Source organism: Apodemus sylvaticus, chromosome 17 (assembly GCF_947179515.1).
Source record: "Apodemus sylvaticus chromosome 17, mApoSyl1.1, whole genome shotgun sequence".
In the NCBI taxonomy this organism is placed as follows: domain Eukaryota; kingdom Metazoa; phylum Chordata; class Mammalia; order Rodentia; family Muridae; genus Apodemus; species Apodemus sylvaticus.
This window is the reverse complement of record NC_067488.1, coordinates 3,784,714-3,809,006: the sequence shown is the minus strand read 5'-3', so window position 1 is coordinate 3,809,006 and position 24,293 is coordinate 3,784,714. Positions and strand designations below refer to the sequence as shown.

The 24,293-nt window shown below is 41.4% G+C and overlaps 1 protein-coding gene across 3 annotated transcripts in view; it reads right to left on the bottom strand.

Annotated features, from left to right (window-relative positions):
- Window positions 1-24,293, bottom strand: part of Vps13b (vacuolar protein sorting 13 homolog B) — a 564,131-nt gene that overhangs the window by 43,220 nt on the left and 496,618 nt on the right. For all 3 annotated transcript variants that reach the window (XM_052160919.1, XM_052160921.1, XM_052160920.1), the window contains 11 exons: window positions 19,470-19,625; window positions 13,149-13,412; window positions 12,536-12,619; window positions 12,184-12,359; window positions 11,461-11,631; window positions 10,537-10,738; window positions 9,429-9,617; window positions 5,212-5,358; window positions 3,462-3,745; window positions 1,318-1,445; window positions 944-1,140 (listed from right to left, as the gene is read on the bottom strand). In XM_052160919.1, coding sequence (XP_052016879.1) covers window positions 944-1,140; window positions 1,318-1,445; window positions 3,462-3,745; window positions 5,212-5,358; window positions 9,429-9,617; window positions 10,537-10,738; window positions 11,461-11,631; window positions 12,184-12,359; window positions 12,536-12,619; window positions 13,149-13,412; window positions 19,470-19,625 — 1,998 coding nt within the window. The remainder of the gene's footprint in view (window positions 1-943; window positions 1,141-1,317; window positions 1,446-3,461; window positions 3,746-5,211; window positions 5,359-9,428; window positions 9,618-10,536; window positions 10,739-11,460; window positions 11,632-12,183; window positions 12,360-12,535; window positions 12,620-13,148; window positions 13,413-19,469; window positions 19,626-24,293) is intronic.

The window sequence follows — 24,293 nt, the reverse complement described above, 5'->3', positions numbered from 1 at the left end:
ATTGTCAGTGAGATAAACCAGGCCCTAAGAACAAATACTTCATTATTCTCCTTATCTGAGATTCTTAGAGTTGACAAAGTTTAGAGAGACAGAAAGCACAAAGAGGCACCGAGGCCAGGGAGAGGAAGATGAGTTTGGTGATGAAAAGCCCTGAAATTAGGTAATCATGTGGTAAAGGCTTGGTCTCCAGCTGGTGATGCTGCTGAGGTGAGTGGACTGTCAGGTGCTAACTTCATTAGTGGGGTCAGCATTTCTAGTTCCTAGCTGAATGAACAGGCTACTAGGAAGTGGGTCTTAGGCGAATGCAGGTCCCTGCAGGCACAGGGATGAGTCTTGCTGGGTCTCCTCTCTCTCCCTGCTTGTTGTACTTCCTGGTGAGCGGCTTTCCTCTCCATAGTCTTACACCAGAACTTGCCTGTCACTATAAATTTATTTTATCTTTGACATTTTAGATCTGAGATGAATTCATTTTACCATGTACCATCCTTCAGCATTTATTTTTCATTTTTGAGGTTCCCTCCCCCCTCTCTTTTCTCTGTATGTATACATATGCTAGGGCATGTGTGTGGAGGTCACAGAATGTGTGTGGGAGGTGGCTCTCTCTCTCCCACACGTGCCCTCCCTAGCCATCATGCTAGGGTTGTCAGGCTCAGCAGCAGGACCTTTTGCCTGCTGAGCCATCTTGTCAGTCCAAGAGTTCATCATCTAGAAATCTGAGCTCAGTATCTGGGATCCGTATGGAGGAAGGAGAGATCGGGTTCACACAGGTTGTCTCTGGCTTGCACATGTTCACCATGGTGTATGCATGCTCACACACATACACAAATGATACACAAGGAAAGAGGGAGGGAGGAAAGGAGGGAGGAAGGGAGGGAGGGACCGAGGGACGGAAAGCAGGCAGGCGGGCAGCACGCCAGCTAAATCTGGGGTAAGCATAACTGACCTGTGTTCCCTGACTGTTGATGTCCACAGGGTCGCTCCACTCGGCTGTTATTTCTTCCGAGTCTATTCTCAAAAAGAGGCTGGGAAGTAAGTCCTTGGTCTTGCAGTCTGGGTAACTGATAATCTGGTGATATAGCTCATGGTGAACTGAACTTTCCGGAGGAATTTTTTTGCAATAAACCTCAAACTTTGGAATATCTGAAAAGTTAAAAACAGGGGGCAGGGAGCACATGCAGACTTAGCTTTAGGGATGTCAAACAATGTGGCAGGAATGAGAGATACATTAGTATTCTTCATAGGACTGCAGGTATCGATTACATCAAAATTTCCCAAAGAATCTAGTCTCCTGTTTTATTTCAGGGCTAGGGACCTTACCTCTGAAGTTCTCCTTCATGAGCATCGTTACTGGGCATCTGTTGTGGAGAACTACTCGAGGACTTGGGTCTTCAGAGAGGGTTAAGTAAGTGACTCCAAAGTGCTCTTGATATGTCAGTGCTATTGCCCTGGAACAGACCAGCAACAGACAACATGGTTTCAGGGACACAGGCTTCTCTCCAGTTCGTGTTTATTTGAACATACAGCATTTCAGACTCTGGAACACTGCTTTTCTAACTCAGAGGGTGTTTTCCAGAAAAGGAGCCTGTCTCTCACTTAATAGTTGATGTACATGTATATATGCTTACTAACTTCATAGTAGTGGTAATATTCATTTACAGTAAAATACTAAAAACTTAGAGAAAGGATTTTAAATTAAATCCTGCACAACACTATCATTGAACTGCTGGCTAACCTTGTGCTAACCTTGCTTGTGGCCCTTGTCCTCAGTACTTATGTGCCTTAATTCTTCAAGTACAACACTTCTTCCTTCCCAAAGAGTTTAGCAAATGTTGGTAAAGAAAAAACTGACCCATTTTTAATTTCTTTCTTTCCTTTTTAGAAATTTCTAAAGGATTTGTGTGTTTGCTTTATTTTTTATTCTAAATGTAGGCAACTGATCATGTGTGCCATGGATTTCACACAATGACCAGACATTACAGGACGTGCATTTGGGCCATCAGGGCAAAGCTGGGACTCCTTGTTTTAAGCGGCTGCACAGCTACAAACAACCTGCTATAGATTATCAAGTGGTAATTACATTTAAACAGGAAGAAAATTTCTCTGATTACTGTACTAATTATCAAGATTAAAGAAAGTAGGCGGCTGCAGTTCTTGGTGGACACTGAGGGAAGGGTCACCATGGCCTGCCGGAGAGCATTCCCTAAAGCTGTCCCGTGAGAATGGGAACTGTCCACCAGCATGTGGTGAAGACAGCCACAATGTCACCAAGCACGCGCTGCTGGCCTGAGATGGGAAGGAGGGGGGGCAAACAAGAGTGCATCTCTTTTCTGAGTCAAGTCTCACACGGACTAGAAAGCTGTTGTCTGGCTTCATTTGCAGGCAGGAAAGCTAGCCACACCATTTCTTTTTAATAGACATATCTGGAGCCAAGACTATAGAATCATACTTTTAACTTGCCTACTTTAATATTTACATATAAGATTAATTTATACTGTGAGTCTCAGAGAATTTAAATATAATTTCTACATCTTATGCTAAAAATTTTGACTTTCCACTTAAAAATAATTCACATACCATTCGAGAGCACTCAACACATTTAATGTTATCTAAAACCAAATATAAAAGCAGCTATCCTCATAAGATATGTGGAGGGAACAGGACCCGACGTCTAATGGAGAGCTGTTAGGTAAGTTTTAATCTTTAAAATGATTATGAAAAAAAATCTCTTCATACATCAAAAAACTGGGATGCCTTTGATCTCAGAGTCTATAACTCAGGCCCTGAAAAGAGGGCACTGTCACAGGGTCACAGCATGATCTCTTCTGTGGCTATATACACTGTAAGTAAGCAGTTCTGGGTGCTGCAGAAAAGACACTAATACCCAACAACCACAAGACAGAAGGTAGTGTGAACAAACAATTACATGTTTCTGACCCAATCCTGAGGTTGTCATTTGCATAATTTGTGATATACATTTGGAATGGCTTTCGTGCAGGAGCATCCACAGTGCAGAATACTCCTTGGCTTGTGTTTATCTACATTGCTATCTCTTTAGATGTCTTATGTGAAAAATTCCATTTTGAAGTAAAAGTAAAATATTGGAAAAGTAAAACTTTCCAACTTGACTCTCTTGGATTCCTTGCCTTCATTTCTCATCACAGAGCTCCTCAAAGATGCCCCCCCCCCGCCCCTTTCATTACCACACATCCCTGACGCTCGACGCCTGCACAGCGCCATCCCAGTGCCTTACAGCATGAGGTGCAAGGGGAAAATCATCTAAGCGGACAACCTGTTTGTGATCATGACCTCTGTTCAACTGTATCCAATGTCTCAAAGTTCTTTCATTAAAGATGAAAGAGCACCTAGAATTACATAGGAGAGCACTGGTGTTCTGTCTCTCCTGGCCTTCAGATGAGCAGCAACAGTGACAAGCAGAGAGCATTCATACTTGGCTAAAATACCTGGTACAGAATCCATTTTCCCTCAGGGTTCCAAAGGGCACTGCTACACTCTGTCTGGGAAACTCTCGTCTAATGATGGCTGGCAGGCTCCAGCAATGAGAGCTGTCAGCACCCGGCACAGGAGAAAAGCCCAGCAGTATCTGTTTCTGAAGCATGGTCGTGTCTAGTGCTGACGGCCCCACATCAGGCATGATGTCCCAGCAAGGCAGAGAGCTGGATGTCACATCAGGATGCTCTCCTCCTGGGCAAATGCTAAAAGCAGCACTGTCTGGAACATGAAAATGCTGGAAAGACAACACAAGGGAGCATGCTCACTACAGTAGCAGAGAGAAGCACCTCTTCTAAGAAACCATAACCATGTATTCTCACAAAGTGGCCAAGATGGGGACATGGGAATGCCAGTGATCCTGTCTCCACCCAAGGCCCTAATGTGACAGGGACAGCCATGCCAAGTGAAGTGCTGCCTCTCTGCATAAGAAAACATGGCGGCCCCAGGCTGACTTAAAAACAGTGCCAAGTTCTCAGTATCAGAATGGCCTAGGGAGAGAGATGCCACATACGTAAGAGGAGGTTGTGTTGGATAGGGGGAATCTGGAGAAACACACCTGCATGAAGTCCAGAATAAGGACCTGGGGACTTAGAAGACAAAACAGTAAGGCTCATTTGCAGGAGGCAAATGCTCTGACCCCAGCCTTCAAATGGACTTTTATGGTTTATGATGTTAGAGCCTCTCCACTGAAAATTTTATTACACTTATTTATTTATTTAGTGTGTTTGTATGTACACACATGCACATATGGAAGTCAGAAAACAAGTTACTGGAACTGGCTCTACTCTGCTGCATGGTTCTCCAGAACAAACCCAGGCTGCTGGGCTTAGTAGCAGGCACGCTCACCATGAGCTATCTCTGCAGCCCAAGCCTCTGATTTTTAGACTTAAAAAAAAAATTCCTCTACTGTCCCATAGCCTTCCAGAATGTCTAGGGACTATCATATCTGGGGAAAAAATCCTAGTTGGCTGAGGAAGGGTCAGAAGTTGAAGACAGGCCAGTGCTTGGCTGCAGAGAGGCATGAGGCCTCCGCTGCTTTCTGGGAAGATATGCCCGACCAATGATGCCCCATGAACTACCACTGTTCAGATGTTCTGTAATTACACAATGTACTCTAAGTTAATGGAGACATTCATCCTATTGATCATTTGATAATCACCTGTAGGAGCCAAAAGGAACAATACTGAGCACAGACTCAGTAAGCAGTGGTGATCGTCCATTAGATAGTTCTACAGCAACAAAGAGCTGTAGCACACTGTTTTGAAAAACAATTCTTTACTGTCTTAAAATATGACTGTTAATGTTAATTGTACAAAGAACCATGTTAAAAGGCCTGATGATCACTGGACCTGTTTTCTGCAGGCGTTGCCGTGGTGAGAAGTGGCCCATGAGTCCTGCCACGGCTCACAGCCACGGCTCCGTGGCTCAGGTCAGGGGCCAGTCCCAGGTTCATTATCAAGAGTCAGAAGCCACGCCTGTTGCTCTGAGAGACACTGCTGGAGAGCTGGTTCAGCACTTCCCAGGGCTGTGGCAGCCAGCGTTTCTGCTTAACTTCAGCTTGCCATCTATGGTTTTAAATTCAGCCCAAATAAGATTTCTATATTCAGTGTGAGCATATTCTTTGCCCCAGGCTAAAAAAAAGTTGAGCCTGTTTATAGTGAAGTGAGAGAAACAGTGAAAACCATGTTATGGATTACTTACCTCCTTTCCAGAATACGGGCTGGAGACAGACAACTGTGGCTTATAAAATATCTGATATGGAGTATTATTGATTACTGTAGTCTTATCTTCAATCTGAATAACTTGTATACCATGATGCACCATGGAGGAGATGCAGAACTGACATAGCTGTGGGACAGTTTGGAAAGACAACAGTTTTTACACCACAAAAATACACATGAAGAATTCTTGACTATTTTTTTTTGTTTGTTTGTTTCTTTTGTGACAGAATCTTTACTATTGTCCAAGCTGGGCCCAATTTCTGAATCCCTGTGCCTTTATATCTCTCAAGTGCTGGGATTATAGGTGTGTGGAATTACATCTAGCCTCAACTACTTTTTTTGTTTGTTTGTTTGTTTGTTTGTTTTTTGGTTTTTTGGATTTGTTTTTTTTCGAGACAGGGTTTCTCTGTATAGCCCTGGCTGTCCTGGAACTAACTCTGTAGACCAGGCTGGCCTCAAACTCAGAAATCCGCCTGCTCTGCCTCCCAAGTGCTGGGATTACAGGCGTGCGCCACCACCGCCTGGCTTCAACTACTTTCTGAATGTATTTTTTGTACTTTATGTGCATTGGTATTTTGTCTGCATATGTGTCTAAGGGTGCCAGGTCCCCTTGAATTGGAGTTGTAGACAGTTGTGAGCTGCCATGTGGGTGCTGGGAATTGAGTCCAGGTCTGTTGGAAGAACAGCCATTTCTCCAGCTCCATGACCTCAACAATTCTTAAAAGGTTGTTTTATACGTAGATTTGCCTAGGAAAGTAGCAGTTTTGCATTTTGGGGGGAATATTTTTAATAGCACTTCTTTCTGGTCTCAGAAATGTGTTGGCCACTTAAGGGTCCAATAATTACAACAGGGCCCTTTAGCAAAGCAATTGTTGTTGTAGTGGCAGAGCAATGACTTGTTTCAGATGATTTCACAATGATCTCAAATAGTAGTTACAAATCATTTATATGTGAACAAACACCACACACCTTATTCAGCATCCTCCTATCTAGCATCCCTCCTCCTCAGGTTCATTATAGTAGCGACCCTCAGTATACCTAGTATACTCCTCAGTATATCAAGGAGAATTTGGAGAACTTTTGTACAAAAGATGGCAATGAAGAAAAACAATATTGACCCTCATATAACTTTATATTGTGCTTCTGATGTGTTTGAAGTATTTAATACATATTAATACATATTAAACTTCCAAGTTCTCACACCACCTACAACAGGTAGTCAATATTCTTTCCATAGAACAAAAGAGGAAAACAGCTTGGCCAAGACACAGGAAAAGATGGAACCCATGTGGCCCAGCTCTATGTGTGTCACTTCATTGTTGTGTTGCATTTCTGGTGAATGGCTAGAGCTGTCCCCCTCCTGAAGGAATGCTTGTAATAGGGAGGCTGGGAAATGTGTGCTGTGTCTGTAATGGATCCCAAGGTCAAGACCACTTTTATAATAATAATGTGCTATTTATCTTTGTATTTTGACTTCTTCATAAGTATACACTGGTATCTCCTAGAGGCAGTATAATAGATGATGACAGATTCTTTATATTGTGGTTAATGGAATATAGTGAAGTCCTTATAGATTTTTAAAAAGTTATAGTTTCTTTTCTAATATGATAAAATGGATGGAACCCAGTATGTTTTAAGAGTATAAGGGAGTCCTGAACCTAAAATGTTTAAGAATATTTCTATAGTTTGTTTTTTCCTTCATTCCTCTCCTCTCCTCTCCCTCCCTTCTCTCCCATTCTTCTATTCAAACACAAACATTTATTCAGTTAATGCTGTGACCACTTTTAAGAAACTAGGTGTCCTGGGTGTTGGGGTTTTGTGTAAGCTCCACCCCATACCTACCTGGCAATAGCCAGATATGCCCTGCCCCAGAGATCTGGCCCACTATAAGAGGGGCTACTTGCCCCTCCTCTCTCTCTTTGCTCTCCGCTCTCCCACATACTCTCACCTCTCTGCCCCATGGGCTCTCCTCCCCCCTCTTTCCACATGGTCATGGCCGGCCTCCACTCCACTTCTCTCTCTCTCTCTCTCTCTCTCTCTCTCTCTCTGACTTTCTATACCACTAACTCCCATCCTCTATTCTGAATAAACTCTATTCTATACCATGTCTGTGTGTGTATGTGGTCCCTCAGGGGGAAGAAGTGCCCGGGCAAGGGCCTCCCTGGGCACCCCCTTCCCCCTCACCGCTGTGCCACACTCCCTTGACCCCTCCATCCTCCCTTTTAAGCCCTCACACTGGGTATCTATCTAGTGGTGGTTTTGTACTTTGAGCACTTCAGTTTCAGGTGATCTGAAGGCTCCTGCCCCTGTACCAACACTACAGTGCTTCTGGCAGTGGCAGCAGCAGCAGCCGTGCTGCTCAGTCAGCTTTGAGGAAAGTAACACCAGACTTGAATACTGGCAAAGGTGAACTTCTTGTTTCAAGAAAATTTAGGATTTTTTACAAGTCACTTAAGTGTTCTTAAGTTTTTTTTCAAACGGCTCTTTCAAAGATGTTCAACAAAAACCCAATTTCTCTCCAAAGAGAAAGGCCAGTGTGAATGCTCTGTGCTGGCTAGGCTCCCGACTGAGGATGGAGGAGAATGCTCTGTGCCGGCAGGCATTCTTTCTGCTCCCCACTGAGGGTGTAAAGCACTGCTGAGCCTCCCCGCTGCAGGCCATGCAGAAACAGACTGATGTGAGTCTACCACACACATCTCTGCATTAATTGCCTTGTACAGGTTTTAGGTTTATTCTGCAAAGCACATGCCATTTGTATCTGACCAAAGACAAGCCTGACATCCACTGCTCTAAAAGCATGGGGCAGGCCCGCCCTGCTGTTACAGTGTCTGCTCTTTGGATTAGTGCATCTTTCAACCCTCATTTGGGAAGTTTCTATTTGCAGTAGATATTGGTTAACACAGAGACCCATAACTGATCAAGGTATAGAAAGACTGTGTACTGCTTAGCCCTATAGGGAATGTACGCATTTTATCACTTTCCAAGGCTCAGAGGGGTAGAGCACAAGCACCGGAAGTAAAGGAACTGTGTCACACAGACACCGCAGGGCAGCACACACATGGAGCTCACAGCAGTTGCAGCAGCATACAACACATCTATGCACATCCAGGCATGGCAAGTTTTAGCTGCTGGGGGGCTGGGGGGGGGAGGGAGAGAAGGAGGGAGGGAGGGAAGAAGGAAGGGAGAAAGGGAAGGAGGGAAAGGAGACAGACAGTGTTCTCTAAGAGTGGACCCCTCAGTATAGGCTATCCTGGATCCAGTGGAAGACCACATATCAAATACTATTTTGACAGCAAAAATTGGTCTTGATTTTTTTTTTTAAAGGACACAAAATTTGGTGGGCATGGATTGGGGAGTGAATATAATCAAAACACATTTTCTAAACTTCTCAATCACATGCTGAAGAATATGATTACTTCTTGTAAAATTAATTCCATCAGAGAATTGGATTTAGTCCTATCACTTTGATCAGGATACCCTTTCCAGCAAGATAACCATTCCTGTAGAGTCTTTGACCTCAATGCTCATAGTGTTTGGTATCCTACTTCTTGTTCTGAAGGAGGAAGTGAAAGACAGTTTGTGAATATTTGGGAATAAGTCCAGTCCCCATACTATAAATCAAATAACTGGTGACGACTCTAAAATAGAGCCGTTACTGGATAAATTTGGTAACCCAGTTTTTACCACTGGTGAAGAAAAAAAAAATTCCACTGTAAAACAAAAGTTCAGAAAGTTAAGAAAACAAGTATTTCACTGTTATAAACTATTCAGAGTATGCAGTCACTGATAAGTGGATATTAATTAGCCCAGAAGCTCTGAATACTCAAGACACAATTAACATATCAAATGATTCCCAAGAAGAAGGAAGGAGAGGTCCCTGGCCCTGGAAAGGCTTGATCCATCATTGTAGGGGAGTACCAGGACAGAGAAAAGGGAGGGGGTAATTGGAGAATGGGTGGAGAGAAGAGGGCCTATGGGACACATGGGGAGAGGAGAACCGGGAAAGGGGAAAGCATTTGGAATGTAAACAAAGAATATAGAAAGAAAAAAAAAAAGAATAGTCTACTAGGAAAAAAAAAAAAACTATTCAGAGTAAGTAACACCAGAAAGGGACGTGGAAGGGGAGGCAGACATACTTGAAACACTCTAAGAGCACAGTATCCCATCTCCCCTGTACCACACCCACATGGACCTTACCTTCTGATGTCCTGGGAAAGCCCCAAGTCTGATTTCAGCATCAACAAATGCGTCTTCATCCAGTGTCACTACCTCACCATTCCCGCCATCTTTCCACTTCGGAGATGTCAGATTATGGACCAGTTCAATTGCTAATGACTTGTGCACAGTGTTTGTATTTGCCCAGTAAATTCCAATTTGAAAAGCTTCCTGGAAAAACAACGCCTCCATTGTATTGTTCTTAACCCTTCCATATCTCCAGGATTTAAAAAAAAAAATATGATAGCTGTATTAAGGCAATCAAATAGTCCCCTGTACTTTTACTTTGGTAATGACAAAAGGAGTTTGGTTTCCAATATCCTTTTGATTCACAATATTCAAGTTCAGGGAAGAGAGAAAAATCAAACTCAAGCTGTGACTACCCCATGAATTCCAAAGACTTAAAAACTGAAAGGTTTCATCTCATTTGACATGAGAAGAATATGCGACATTATTCCTATATAGGCTAACATTCCAATTCCATAAGGTAACTGCATCCAATTACTTTAAGAAATAGGAAAACTACAATTGAATAAAGATGTTTATAAAGTGGAATGTCTGAAATTGTTCTCTACTAGGAAATATTTTTTGAAGATTTTTTTTATAAATTTATATTGCTTTTTGAAATGGGTTAGCTTTAAAAAGTCTCTGGTGGCAGACTATGAAGGCTTTCTATGAATTTCTAGTTGGAAGTTAGAATTTTCCACCTATGACACTAATGATTCTATGGTGTTATAATTAACAAGTGATGTTCACAATTAGGCACATCCAAGTACAGTTATAAAGGCCAAGGCTGGATGGTGAATTAGTGTTTACTACAGTTCCTATGCTTGTCAAATAACTTGTATGCAATGGGAATGTAATTTGTATGTGTCATCAGATGTAGTAATGATTTAGGCAGGAGTACTGATGATGAGGTAAAATACATCTGAAAAATGTTTAAATATCAAAGAACATTCCATACCCTTTATATATGCACCTACCAGGTCAGTTTTCCATAAGGAATCCATCCTAATAAGATGTAAGTGTAACCTCAGAATATAATCTTGTTATTGAGAGAAAAGAATATGCTAGTTTTAAGTTATATTACCTGAAAATTAGGAGGAATAATAATTTTGCCAGCAGGAACCTGTAGAACAATCTTCTCTCCTTCAAACAGCCAGAGATCCCACTTGGACTGATTGATAAGCAGGGCCCACGGTAGCAGTTCTACCAACAGGGTTCTGACATGTGGTTTCCAGATTGACAGTTTGACTCTCATTGGGCTATCCCACTGACTCAGCTGCTCACTCCTGTTCCAAAGAACACATCCACGTGATTCACTGTGATACGATAAGTTCAGGATTTATGAAGTCTATTTGCGCATTCCAGATACACAGTGCCACAGGATTGCCACTGTGCAGGATAGCACCACACACCAGACTCACCCAGTGCAGCACTTGCAAGCAGGAGAAAGCAGCTTTTCATGTAATGATGCTTTACTCTGAGTAAAAATATCCATAAAGCTAGACCCAACTAGATGTCATCAGAATCTGACACATTCAGAGGCTCTGCTCCATGGCATTTACTCTACCTAACATAATGGTTAATCAGACTATAAACCTGACTAAACCGAGAACTACATATGGGATTCCTAGCAAAACACATCTCTGGGTACACTGGTGAAGATGTTTAAGAGAGAATTAACTCTGAATGTGAGCAGCACCATCCAATAGGTTGAGGCTGAGAGGGAATAAAAACAAGACAGAGAAAGCTAAGAGCGAAGGCTTTTGCAAAGACCTTTCCTTCTGCACTCTGCCTGCCCTGACAGGTGCTGTTCTGCTCTGCGAAGCCTTCCCTCCCACAATGGGCTAAAAGCTCAGAAACCGAGACAAAGTAAGTCTTTTATCCTGCAGGGTATGGTACTCGGGTATCTTGTCAGCAACAAAAAGTCTCTATAACAAGCTAGTATTTTGTCAATGATGTTTTACTTAATGTTTAAAAGTACATGTAGAAAACTAACGAAGAATGTCACCTGTCAGAATCTTTCTTGCTGTAAGGCCAAGTGGGCTCATGGGACTTTTCTGATCCATAGAACTCATCAAGCATTTCATTAACTGTGCCTCCAGGTTGTATCTTAGTGGTTATCTGCTTAATGAGGGCTGTTGATATGGGAACAGCACAATCTGAAGGATCATATTCTTCTCTAGGAAATGAAAAGAGAAAACATTAGCAGTTTTTTTAAAGTGATTTATAATTTACTGAAAAAAAATCCAACAACTAGAAGTATAGTTAGAATGACACTGATCTGTGGGATATTCTCCCTCCTTTCCTCCCTCCTCTTTCCTTTCTTCCTTCTTTCCTTCCTTCCTTTCTTTTTTTCCTTCCCTTCCCTTCTGTTTTTCTTTCTTTTGTGACTTCTATTTATGGCATAGTTTTTAGATCATCTGCACCCTGGTTCTTCCTCCCACCTACCCATGCTTGGGTGAGATCTCTAGTTATCTCTTCTCTGCAGAGAGAAAGGTGCCAATAAAATCTAAAATAAATTACATTTTTATGATCCCACTTGGTTATTTATAAGGTTAATGAAAAAGGCCTTATGGAATTCTATATAAAGCCATGGCTACGAATGGAAGGTGGAGCAGAGGGTTTTACTTAACATTTTCCTCAGGTCAGAATGTAAGTAAGGCTGCACCCATGTACCCAGAATAGCTTGAGGCTACTTTTTACTTCTGTGGAAAATCTACTTTGCTCATACCGTGCTTGAAATGTCAGGTGATGTGTAAGGTCAGGTTCGACATTCTGCAGTGGATTTTCCTGCCCTCTTCCTGGAATAATCTGTGTTTCACTCAAACCCAGACTTCTTTTTTCCAAATGTATAATAATGGGGTCTGGAAGATGACTTCTCATGATAAAAAGAGGGCTGAACACAATCTATAAAAATAGAAGAACAGAACAACTTTCATATTTGCTTTGTTGCAGAATTCCAGCTGTTGGATGCTGAACACGCGTGTAATAAATCTCCTCCCTGGGTCACTCTGACCTTATTTATTTGAGAGCAGGAAAGGTCAGTGTCGGACACCATGTTTCAGGATTGGGAAAGCACTCACCATTCGCTGCTGAACTTGAGAGTTGGGTTCCAAAGTCAAAACTGTGCACCACACATAAATAATGGAACTGTTTGAAGTAGGCACCTGCACACGAGATAGGAAAGGCCCTGTAAGATCCCAAATAGCCTGATAATCAAGCAAAATAGACAAAGTATCAGTTTAGATGATGAAAGAAGTTTACAGTTACAGGAAAAAGCCACTAGGAATACTAAGGAAGTAAAGCCAGACTTAAAATGAAAAGGGATCTTTCCTGCAAAGGTGAAGAAGTCTATACATGGAGAGTGACATGAGATGGCAGGGGAATGAAGAGATCCAGTTCTTAAAGAGATGAAGATGAAGGTGGTGAAGATTCAGACAGAGATAAAACATAACATCATCACGAAGATCCTCAAGTGGGGAAGGCAGGACCCCAGTCCCACCTCTGGGAAGCCTGGGCGGAGATGGGAGCCATGCCTGAAGCATTGACTAGTTTTTCTTTGCTATTTTAGGTTTCATTTTCTGCACATACCAATTTTAATTTTATTAAAAAGTATGGGCTACATAAAGTAAATGCACAATGAGAACATTTCTCTTTTTAAAGTCACTCTGTTCCAGATATCAGGAACTTTCATACCTGGATGACAGTGCTATACTCAGAGGCTTTGGGTTCCAGACACACATCTCTTGACCAGTCCTCATCTCCTTTAGCCTTCACACACAGCTCCGTCAGTTCGCTGTTTTCTAATATGTACGAAGGCAACTTCTGTTTGGCTGTGAGGCAATCATAGTGTTCTCGAACTACAGCTTGTCCATCTTGACCAATGTAATGCTGAACAACTTTCAGTTCTATGCTCTGAGACAAATAACTGCAGATGATCTGTCTTCCACAGATGACAATCTAAAAAAATGATATATAAATATACAAAAGGTTCATCAATTTGGATGTCATTAGCCAGAAATATATATTCCTTCGGGAGATGTGTTGATGTTCACTACAGATGAACAGTTTAGTAAGACAGGGTAAGGAGTCTTTAAAGAAGAAATGGATGTTGTTCATATACAGTTGATGATATTTAAAGAGGAGACAGATAGGCTGGGAACCAGTGAGCAGCTGGAACTGGTGAGGTGCTTGAGAGAGATGACTGAGCTAAAGATGTGCAATAAGAGCTGTGGAAGCGCGTCTGTGCACAGCTCACCTGGCAGCCGGGGTAAGGAAGGCTCAAGCCTACCAATCACCACAAGCACAGTGAGACGCAAGGGCTGGAGAAGGAACGGACAACGGGTCCTGCAGGAAGGACTTTGCTCAAGTCTTGAGAGGTGACTGGCCAGGAAATGGTGGTCAGTGCGGACACCTGATACACAAGGGGCCACGCTTGGGAAGTGAGAGCACTCACTGCGAGGTGAGAGCAGCAGAGATCAGCGCCCTCAGGCTGCTCTCCAAGAGCTCTCTTATCTGCTAAGAGATCTTGATGGAAACTAATACAAATGAGCTTTGATTGAAATACAGAATTATACTATATTTTGCTTTTCTACATTGTAGTACTATACAACTTTAAAAATAAACACCTAGAAGTTTCCATTAAACCCATGGATTATCTTATTTTGCATCCAGCCAAGAATATAAGCCATAGAAAGTAGTAAGAAATATTTTTTTGAGTTGATTGAAATTGGAAAGATATTGCAAAATTTATTCTTACACAGTTAATATTTTAGAAAACAAGTCCTTCTGCAATATGAATATTCACCATGACTATAGAAAACAGAACTTCCTTTTTTTTATAGTATTATAGATTGAACCCTGGGATTTACACATCCCAAGCAAGTGCACTATTACTGAACTATTACCTCAGTCTCTAATGTAATACTTTTAAAAGCTATACTGCTTATCTGTGATATTTTTCAGATTATAAAATAATATCAGTAACACATATATTATTATTATGGGCCTAAGCATATGATAACCAATTTTAATGTATCAACCTGACTGAACACTGGACTGCCCAGGCATTTATCAAATGGTATTTATCCTGGACATGTCTAAATGACATTATCATGTGAACAGGCACACCGAGTAGAGTAGATTGTTCCTCCTTTGATGTAAGGGCATCATCCAGTCAAGGTGGACGGTGATAAGGGCAAGGGCATGCATTTTGCTGACTGCACAGGGACACTGATCCTAGCCATCTCATTCAAATGGAAATACTTGCTAGCTTTGGACAGCTTTGCAGGTTCTGAGGATCCAGGGTCAGACTGAAACTGCACATTGACACTTGAACTTGCTGACTGTAGATCTTGGGACTTCTGTTTCCATAAGTAATGGGAACTGATTTATAATCAATCAATCAACTGAACAGCCTAACAAGCAATTCTTTCATATTATTAATTGGCTCTGTTTTGACAGAGAGCCCTAACTCAAGTACGTGCTGGAGGGATTCTCCTTAACAAGAAGGAAACACAGGTATGTAGCTAGTGAGTAGCTTGCCAGGTCTGACCCATAGTCTGTACTGAAGATAGTCCCAATAATAAGCTTCTATCCTAAAAACCTAATACCTACTCATCAATTTAGATTTTACAAGAAAGAGGAACATTACCAAGCACCATTGGTTCCTTTCTCATTTCATAGCCTGACATTTTTCCCTTGCTGTAAAACACTTTGAGTTTAAGTGTCAAAGATACTCAGATACCTCCCTTGGCCCTCAGCTGTCCTGCAGGTGGTAAAAGGTGATTCCATTCTCCTGTTGCCAAAGCCTAGGGTAAACATGGAGTTTTGTTGTTAATATGAGGATCTCATTCTGCAGTGCTCAGGGGGATAATCCAGGACTTACAAGGTTCCTGAATTTGTCATGAGAGCACATGCAGAGGCTATGTAGCTATCTTGAGATTAGGAAGTCAGATTTTTATATATGAGCATGTAGTGTGTCCATGTATCTGCTATGGATGAAGGTGGAGGCCATAGAGGGTGTGAATCGCCTGGAGCTGGGCTGACAGGTAGTTGCGATCCACTTCGTAGTCACTGGGAACCAAAATCAGATCCTTTCGAGGACCTTAACTCCTGAGTCATCTTTCCAGCCCCATGAATAACTACATTTGAGGAATTATTATGTGTTTAGAACAAGCCCCTAGAATGAGACTCCAAATATTAAATGGCCTGTCTATAGTACCTTGCATTTTTGAGTACAAGGATAAGGTATTTTATTTTTCACTTGATCTTATCCAAGAAGTGATGGCATTTTATTCTTAAAAAAATTATTTATTTTCTTGATGTGTATTTGAGTGCTGCAGAATCTGTTTGGATCACATGTGTGCAGGTACCTTTGATGTCTAGAGGGCTTTGAATTCCCATAAACTGAAATTATTAAACATTTTTAAGCACTGTATCATCTCTCCAACCCCTAGCATTTTCTTAAACATTTATGTCAGAATCCAATTCTTTAGGAGCACATCTGTAAAGCAAGCTGCTCTTCACTGTTACACTTCCCCTAGACATGCTAGCCATTATAATGCTTTAGAACTATGCTTTAACAAAAACAAACCATAAAATCCAACTCCTAAATTAGTGGGCAAGCGTTTCTCTAACATATGCTAGGGATTACTGCGCACTGGTGGTAGGACATTTTTTTGATGCCATAGTAGCACCTAGTTTTAAATAAACATTAAAAAACTCCAAGGTATTATCTAGCTGGCTTACTCCTAATATATGCAGGCCTGGCAATATGAACGCATGAAGCTTACTTTACAACCTCTGCATCCCAGGGGATCTAGGAGAGACTTTGCCTCTCTCACAGAAACCACAACATCTTTGCAACCATCTGGGACTCACTTCTTTTAAAGACAAAGATCCTCTTGGTCGGTTTTTATAGTTTCATTTTAAAGTAAAAAGCTTGTTAAATAGGTTTTCAAATTTGATAAAAGGGGAAAATCCTTTAAAATGTCCAGGGAGGAAGACAAGTTTGATAAAGGGAATCCAAAATGGCCACTCACTGGAAGGGTGCTTTCAGGGAACTGGGCTCAGCAAAGCTCTGACTGCTTTTCTTCAAATTGGGCAACCCACAGTGCCTTTATTTTGCAAATTATGTTTTAAATTTCAAGATTTATTTATCAGTTGAAGACAGCTACTTAATTTTTAAAAATGTAGTGTTTCTCTTTAATACATATTTCCAGGTTTCACACTAATTTTTCTCTTTCCCCAAAGCCACAAAGATGCACACTGAAGATTTCTACATATGATTTTACTTAGCAGGTTTCAAAGCTCTTATTAGATCAGTGCCAAGAAGAACAGTGATATGAAAGAGTAACTCCAGAGTGCCAGATGCTCTGGAAAACGATATCTTAACTGTGATTAAAAGTGTATGTACAGAGATGCACAAATAATGCATTTGAGCTTTTAGACTGGCAGGACATTCTTCAGTGAAGAGACAGGAAATACAGAAGCAAGCCTGGGTGCTTAAGTAGCATAACACCTAAGAATCATGGGAAATGGTACCTATCCAGCTTCTATTCAACCAGGAGAAATGATATAGCTTTCTGGACAACTCTCCACTGTCAGGGACATATCAAAAGCTCACCAGGGACTTGCATCCTATGAGACTCAGCAATCAGGCAGCCGCTGTTTATTGCCAACTCCTAAATTTAGGTGGGAGGAAAGGAAAGAGGCCAAGACAAAAATGAGACAAAGTTCCCTGGAAGCTTGGTTAATTTCTTTCTTCCTAACCTCATCAGCTGAAAAAAAATTCTCTATTTTGGATGTTTGATACCATCACCTGATCTGAATACTAAATTATCATGGCTATAGAAATGAAATGAGATCTAACTGAAAAAAAATAAATATTGCCTGTGTATATGAGTGGGAAGGACAGAGGAGAGGGAAAAGTTTGATAAGATTTTAGAAACTCCTGAGGCTTAGGAGACTCTCCCTTTCCAAGCTGAAAGGCTTTCTTTTTTTCTTATTTATTTATTTATTTATTTATCTATCCATCTATTTATTTATTTATACATACTTTTAATTAAAATTTAATTACATCATTTCCCCTTTAACTTCTCCCATGTCCTATCCCAACTCTCAAACTGGCAACCTCTTTTTCTTTATTACGTATACATGTATATGTGAATATTTATATCCATATGTGAATGCATCAACACAGCCTGCTGCACATGTTTTTGCTGTCTGAGCTTTCTGTAAGGGGCTGTATACGGAAGTGACTTGCAGAGTCCTCACAGTAAGTTGTGTGCTCGCTGTGTATGCCTTACATATATGGAGAATAGTAAAAGTTTGGTAGAATGGTAAAAGATTTTGTGTCCTAGGCTGGGCAGTGGTGGCGCATGCCTTTAATCCTGCACTTGGGAGGCAGAGGCAGGCGGATCACTGTCCTAATAGCTGGTAGAGAGCAACCACAGAGAGGGTGACTAGGCCTCTATTTAAAGTGTTCAAGGCAAAGAAAGCCGAGGGACCGTGTCTCAGACACGCTCGTAAACGGGAAGGGGATGCTTTTCTGGATGACCACAAGGGACAGAGTCAGAGGATGGGTACACATTTATCACACGGGGTACAACCACCAAGAACTCTTAGGGCATGCAGGAGCTCCAGCCTTAGTCTTCTTCATACCACAGGTAGGTCCTCTCCTATATCTTTCAGAAATACTCATTGTTTCATATTTATGTCTTTGTCTATTTGATAATGTTTGGAGTATTTTGCCTTAATCCAAATTCTAAATATTTTCCAAAGACTTGATGAAGCACTATTTTTTCAATACAGCCCCTAAATTCCCTTCACACTTACTGCCAGTTTTACACGAATTTGCAATTTGAGAACAAAGATTGTGTCACACTCTTGGTATGTGACATTTTATCCTGCCTTTGTGTAGACAGACCTCTGAGGAGTGACGTGAGGGTTACTCAGGATACTGTGCCCCTGCTTCCTGTCTTCCACTGCAGTTGTGCTCAGTAATGAGAACTGCAAGTTCAGATCGCTGATTAACCAGTCCAGGATGGGCGATCCGGCCGACTCTCCTCTTGCTAGCTGCTGCCTGGCAGTTCCAGGAGAACTCTCAGGCCACTGCTCTGAGAGGGGCACCCCACCCTCTCCCAGGAGGGTGCGGCTCCTACTCGTCCTCAGGTCACAGGAGCCCTGCTTTGCTGGTTACAATCAGATGCAGACGTGTATATTCAAACCCTTACAACAAACCCAGGTACTGTGTGTGGTGAAGCCAGTCTTCAGGTTTTTAATGCTTCTTTTTTTCCGCTTCTACTTTTGTCATAGGCTGCACACTTGAAAAAAATCTTTTAGAAACCACATTTTCACATCTTAAGAATATAGAAAAAAAAGTGTCAGATACTTTTTTTCTCTTTGCAGTCTTAGAACTTCAAATACAGCCAAAAGGAAGTTTTATAAAATACAAAAAAAATGTGCTGAGAGCTGAGGTTTTATATGCCAAGAGTCAGACTGCAGTGAATTTTTACTGCAGTTAATATTAACTCTTAGGAAAAGCAAAGCTTGCTGGAGCGCAGGCGCAGGCTATCACAGGAGCTGGCGCCACCCCTTCCATACACAGTGTTCCTGTGTGCACAGGCGCGAGAAGCAACTCCTGGTTATCCGCTGGTGGATCATCCAAGAGTCTCTCCTCCTTTGTGCTCCTTTTCCTTCTCAGGAAAGGCCTGTGGCTATTTCACAGCTCGTTAGCACCCCTACCAGAAGGCAGGTGTGACAGGGACAAAGGTGGAACTAAAATCCAGTAAACTTTACTGCTCTTTAGCAACTCTAGTAAAGGACGAGGGCCAAAGGGTCGGAAGCCACTGTCCTCATCAGTACCATCAGCACTAAGTATTCATGTGCATAGTGTCAGACTGCAGACATACCTAACCACTGGTATGTGTTCCATACTACTTACTCACATTTAATAGTCATGCCCATTATACAAAGATCAGGAGATGTCTGGGTCATGAACACAAGGAGACTCACCTGTTTTTGCACTCCGCTGAGTGGTTGAACTTTGATGATGAGTGAAGCAGTTCGACCCTTGTACTGAATCGTTCTAATAAATGTACCGGCATGGTCCACAACGAAGGGCTCTGACCAACGCCAGTTACCCCAGCCTTCAATACAGATGTGTAACAGCTGGAAAGAAAAACAATAATTGTCATAATGCCAAACATGCCAACAAAAATCTAGTCCTAAAATGAAAGTCTTGTTGCTGGAAGACCTCTCTCTATTTGTAATCTCTAGCATGTGTTTTCTTTCTAACCTGCATTATTCATCCACTTCCAGCTTAGTTCACCAGGCTAAGAATAGCAAATATGCCAGAGTCAACATTGTTTTCCAGATCACAGTTTGAAATAATGGTTCTACCAAATGGCAAAAGGTCTGTTGAACATTTGAGGAGGAAAAAAGCTACTTCATTCATTTGGAGGACAAGAGGTTTAAATGTGAGATCAAAGACCACTGGTGTTGGCTGATAGCACGTTCAGCTAACTTCTCCCTATAGCGCTATTTTTTGACTCTAAATTACCAGTCCTTGATTTCTTTTTCTTTTTCTTTTTGATAAAACATAAAACAGAAGACAAAATCCATGTAATAAGTATTTTATGAGATTCTACCTTTAAATCAGAAATACCATCGACCTTTGGACATGAGATAATGTGTTTTTGCATGGTATGTCACTGTGACTTTGGGCAGCTGAGCCTCTGGGCGCATAGCCCTATTGACTTACATTATGGAGACTCTTGGCAATAGCTGAGTTTCTTTTGTGGCTCATTCAAGTATTTACTATTTTAGCTAGTAATCACCAACTTAGCCAATAAAAATCAGTTTAATACAGGTATATTAAATATATGGGAATTAATACTTTATAAAATATATAAACAATATTTGATATGCTTAGGAAGTAATGAAAACTGATACTTTAAGTGTTTATATGATACGGAATGCCAGGCTTTTCATTCCATTATTTAGTAGACCTAACTAAAGGTGAAGAAACACTCCCAACTACAGACTAGGCGACACTGAAAACATCCACAGAGTCACAGATCTATGAAGATGCACTTAAGGCAGACATGGTATTATCCACAAAATGAAAGGTTCTATGCAGGCACATTTTTTTCTTTCAGTTTCAGCCTTTGGAAGAACCCTGACAACATGCTTAGTTTGAAAATTCTCCGGTCACTGGCCATGTGCTCTAGTGAAGCAGTTTGACCCTTGTACTGAAGGACTTGTTCTAGGACTGGTAGATGGCTATGGTAGCACTGCACTGAGGATGCGCTCTGTAGATGGCTATGGTAGCACTGCCCTGAGGATGTGTTCTGTAGATGGCTATAGTAGCACTGCACTGAGGATGTGCTCTGTAGATGGCTATGGTAGCACTGCCCTGAGGATGTGTTCTGTAGATGGCTATAGTAGCACTGCCCTGAGGATGTGTTCTGTAGATGGCTATGGTAGCACTGCCCTGAGGATGTGTTCTGTAGATGGCTATGGTAGCACTGCCCTGAGGATGCGTTCTGTAGATGGCAATGGTAGCACTGCCCTGAAGATGTGCTCTGTAGATGGCTATGGTAGCACTGCCCTGAGGATGCTCTCTGTAGATGGCTATGGTAGCACTGCCCTGAGGATGCTCTCTGTAGATGGCTATGGTAGCACTGCCATGAGGATGCGCTCTGTAGATGGCTATGGTAGCACTGCTCTGAGGATGCGCTCTGTAGATGGCTATGGTAGCACTGCCCTGAGGATGCCTGCATACATCTTTCCTAAATCCCCCAGCTTCCTCCTGCTTCTATTATGACCTTCCTTCAGGTCCTCCTTCACACCACTGCTGATGAGCCCTGGAAACAACAAGGCTACCAGCCGAAGACTTCTAAAAAAGACCAAAGGCAAAAAGACAGGGCAGCAAGCACCCTCAGTAAAAACAGGATCTCACCTATATATGCTCGACAATATAACAGTATCAGAATATCTTTGATGTGTAAATATTAGCTGAGAGAGAGAGAGAGAGAGAGAGAGAGAGAGAGAGAGAGAAGCAATAGTAGTTATTTGGAAACATTTCTTTCTTCTTCTTTTTTAAATAGCGGCAACTGGGAATAAAGTTCAGATCCACACAAAGCTAAAGGAAATAAAGTTGTTTTCTTTGGAGGTACTAGTAGCCGGGAATGACAAAAAGCAAAAAACCAAAACAATACAATACAAAGCCCAAGGAGGAAAGTTACTTAAGGTCAGTGCAGCTAGATTTCCTGAATGTGCCATAGACTTGAGAGGTTTTTTTTTTTTTTTTTTTTAATAGATAAAACGTAACTTTAATTGAGGATATGCACATTTGCATATGAGATCAGTTTAATAAACTGATCCTTCCTGCATACAACTTTTATTGATTTAGTACCACCAAGAAATATGCCATTAGGTTTTCTTTGGCAATTAATTGTTTTCAGAATGTTGGCAAAAATATTTTCTTTGAATTATTAAAATTCAGATTCATTTTGGATTCAGTTCTCACAGAAAAGTCAAATGAGAAGAAAATTTAGCCCTTCTCCCCATATGCATCAACTAAGGACTTGCAATGTTCCACCGTTAAGAAATATCTATTGGCTGGGCAGTGGTGGCGCACGCCTGTAATCCCAGCACTCTGGGAGGCAGAGGCAGGCGGATTTCTGAGTTTGAGGCCAGCCTGGTCTACAGAGTGAGTTCCAGGACAGCCAGGGCTATATAGAGAAACCCTGTCTCCAAAAAACCAAAATCCAAAAAATCCAAAAAAAAAAAAAAAAAAAAAAAAAGAAATATCTATCACTGGGAATTACATGCATATAATTTCCTAGGATATTGCATTTGCATTCATGGAGAAAAGTCGATGAGAAGGATCTCCGAAGGCCCAGGAGCACATCAGCCCACCTGTGGTAGAGTCACTATGCCTGGGAGTCTTTAGCACTAGTTGGCCATGGACGGCAATGATCAGACAGTCCCATAGGCTATGGTAGGAAATGTCTTCTTGATTACAGTGGCTAAAGCTTCCTCTTGAGAAATAATATTCCTATCTGGATTTTAATTTTTAGACACGAATATAAAGAATTGACATAAAATCTGGCATAAAAATAATGAAATTTATATTTCAATGAGATATTTTCTGCCATCTATCCAGCTCATCTGTGTGGTGTGGGCCTCATAAGGAAGGCAGTGCTGAGGCCCAGTGGAAGAGATGAGGTGTGCTCTTTGAGCCACAGGAGTAGACTAGCCTCTAGGGAGATTCTCAAGAGCAAATGGACCACAGAGGCAGAGGGGAAGAAGAGGGTGCTCCCGCAGTCCAGACAAGGGGGTGGGGTGAGGGCTGCTCCAGGCTACTGTGATTAGGAGAGCTTAAGAGCTGGGGCTCAGTTTGGGTAAAACTTCTATTGGCAAAGATCACAGTTCATTCCACGCCAAAGGGACTTGAGATTTACAAAGCAACAGACATACACAGTTAATAGTGTTAGCTGGCTGGAAAAAAAGGAAGGCGGAAGTTAGACCTAGCCTAATTCAGCCTAGGTGAGAGCTATATGCATTTATAAAGCTCAGAGTTTGTGATCTATTTAGGAATTAGTGCTGGTCTCTGGACACTAACACACAGCATCTGTAGTGTAACAGAACAAGTGTGTAGGAGGCACAAGGCTGCACAACAGGATGAGGCAAAGCAGGGTGAGGGGCCTCAACCCTTCTGCCCCGGAGCCCAAGGCTTCCTTGTTCCTTTATCACCTCTGGGGCTGGGGGGTAGGGGTCTTTTACTTCTTTTCTTTGAAGAGTTTCCCTTAGTGATTCACTTCCTCTACCACCTTCCCATCAATCCCCCCCCTCTTTCTTTTGTTTTTTTTTTTTTTCCCCGAGACAGGGTGTCTCTGTGTAGACTTTTCATTCTTTTCTAGACAATTTAGGTAGTGCTTAATATTTTTCTACTGAGTAGAAAAGTTAACCAGGAGACACTCTTGGAACTTTAATTGACCACTTAAAGGCGAGGGATAGTGGTCACAACTGTGTGTGTGGGAATCCCGAAGGACTATGCTGCCAGCCAGGCTAAATGTGTAATTTTACTACTGAAGACTTCAGATGGGAGTATATACAGCTTTCAAGTCATTTTTCTTTTCCTGTACAAAATAAAACAGAATTAGTGGTCAGGGAGTTAGAGATCAGCCCTGAGGACCACCCACAGACATGTCTAAAGAGAGAATTCCTGAACTGATATATTCAGGAAGAAAGAAAACTAAGATGCACTTCAGGAGAACAGAGCCCACTAGGAAAGGGGAAGCTGAGAAAGTGAGTGGATGCTGAACACTACTTAAGGCCACACTATAACGGTGCCAAAGACTTTTCTGTGAGCTGATGCATTTATTACTCACTTAAAAACGCTGTAAAGATTTTTATACTTTAAAAAATAAGTGAATGAGGCTTGCTTCTGTGTTTTATAATTTACCCTACAGTTGTGCACAATGTTCTAATGAGAAACTAAAAATTCAAACAACTACAAGGATTTTTCCCATTTCACTGTACTCATTATAGAAATTTTTAAGGAGGGTAAAACATTAAGATGTAATTCAAGGGCAATAAGCAACTGAATATATTGATATGTCTCAAACCTATAACTTTTACATATATTAACATTAAAACTATACACCATTTATTTATCAAACTTTTAAACTCATTAATATGGCATTTTACTCTACAGTGGGCATTTAATACATTTATTGAATAAATGAATCAAGGTTAATGAGACTAACCAAAATCAAATTCTCACAAATTTTAGTAGAGACATTTATACACAAAATAATTAAATTAAAT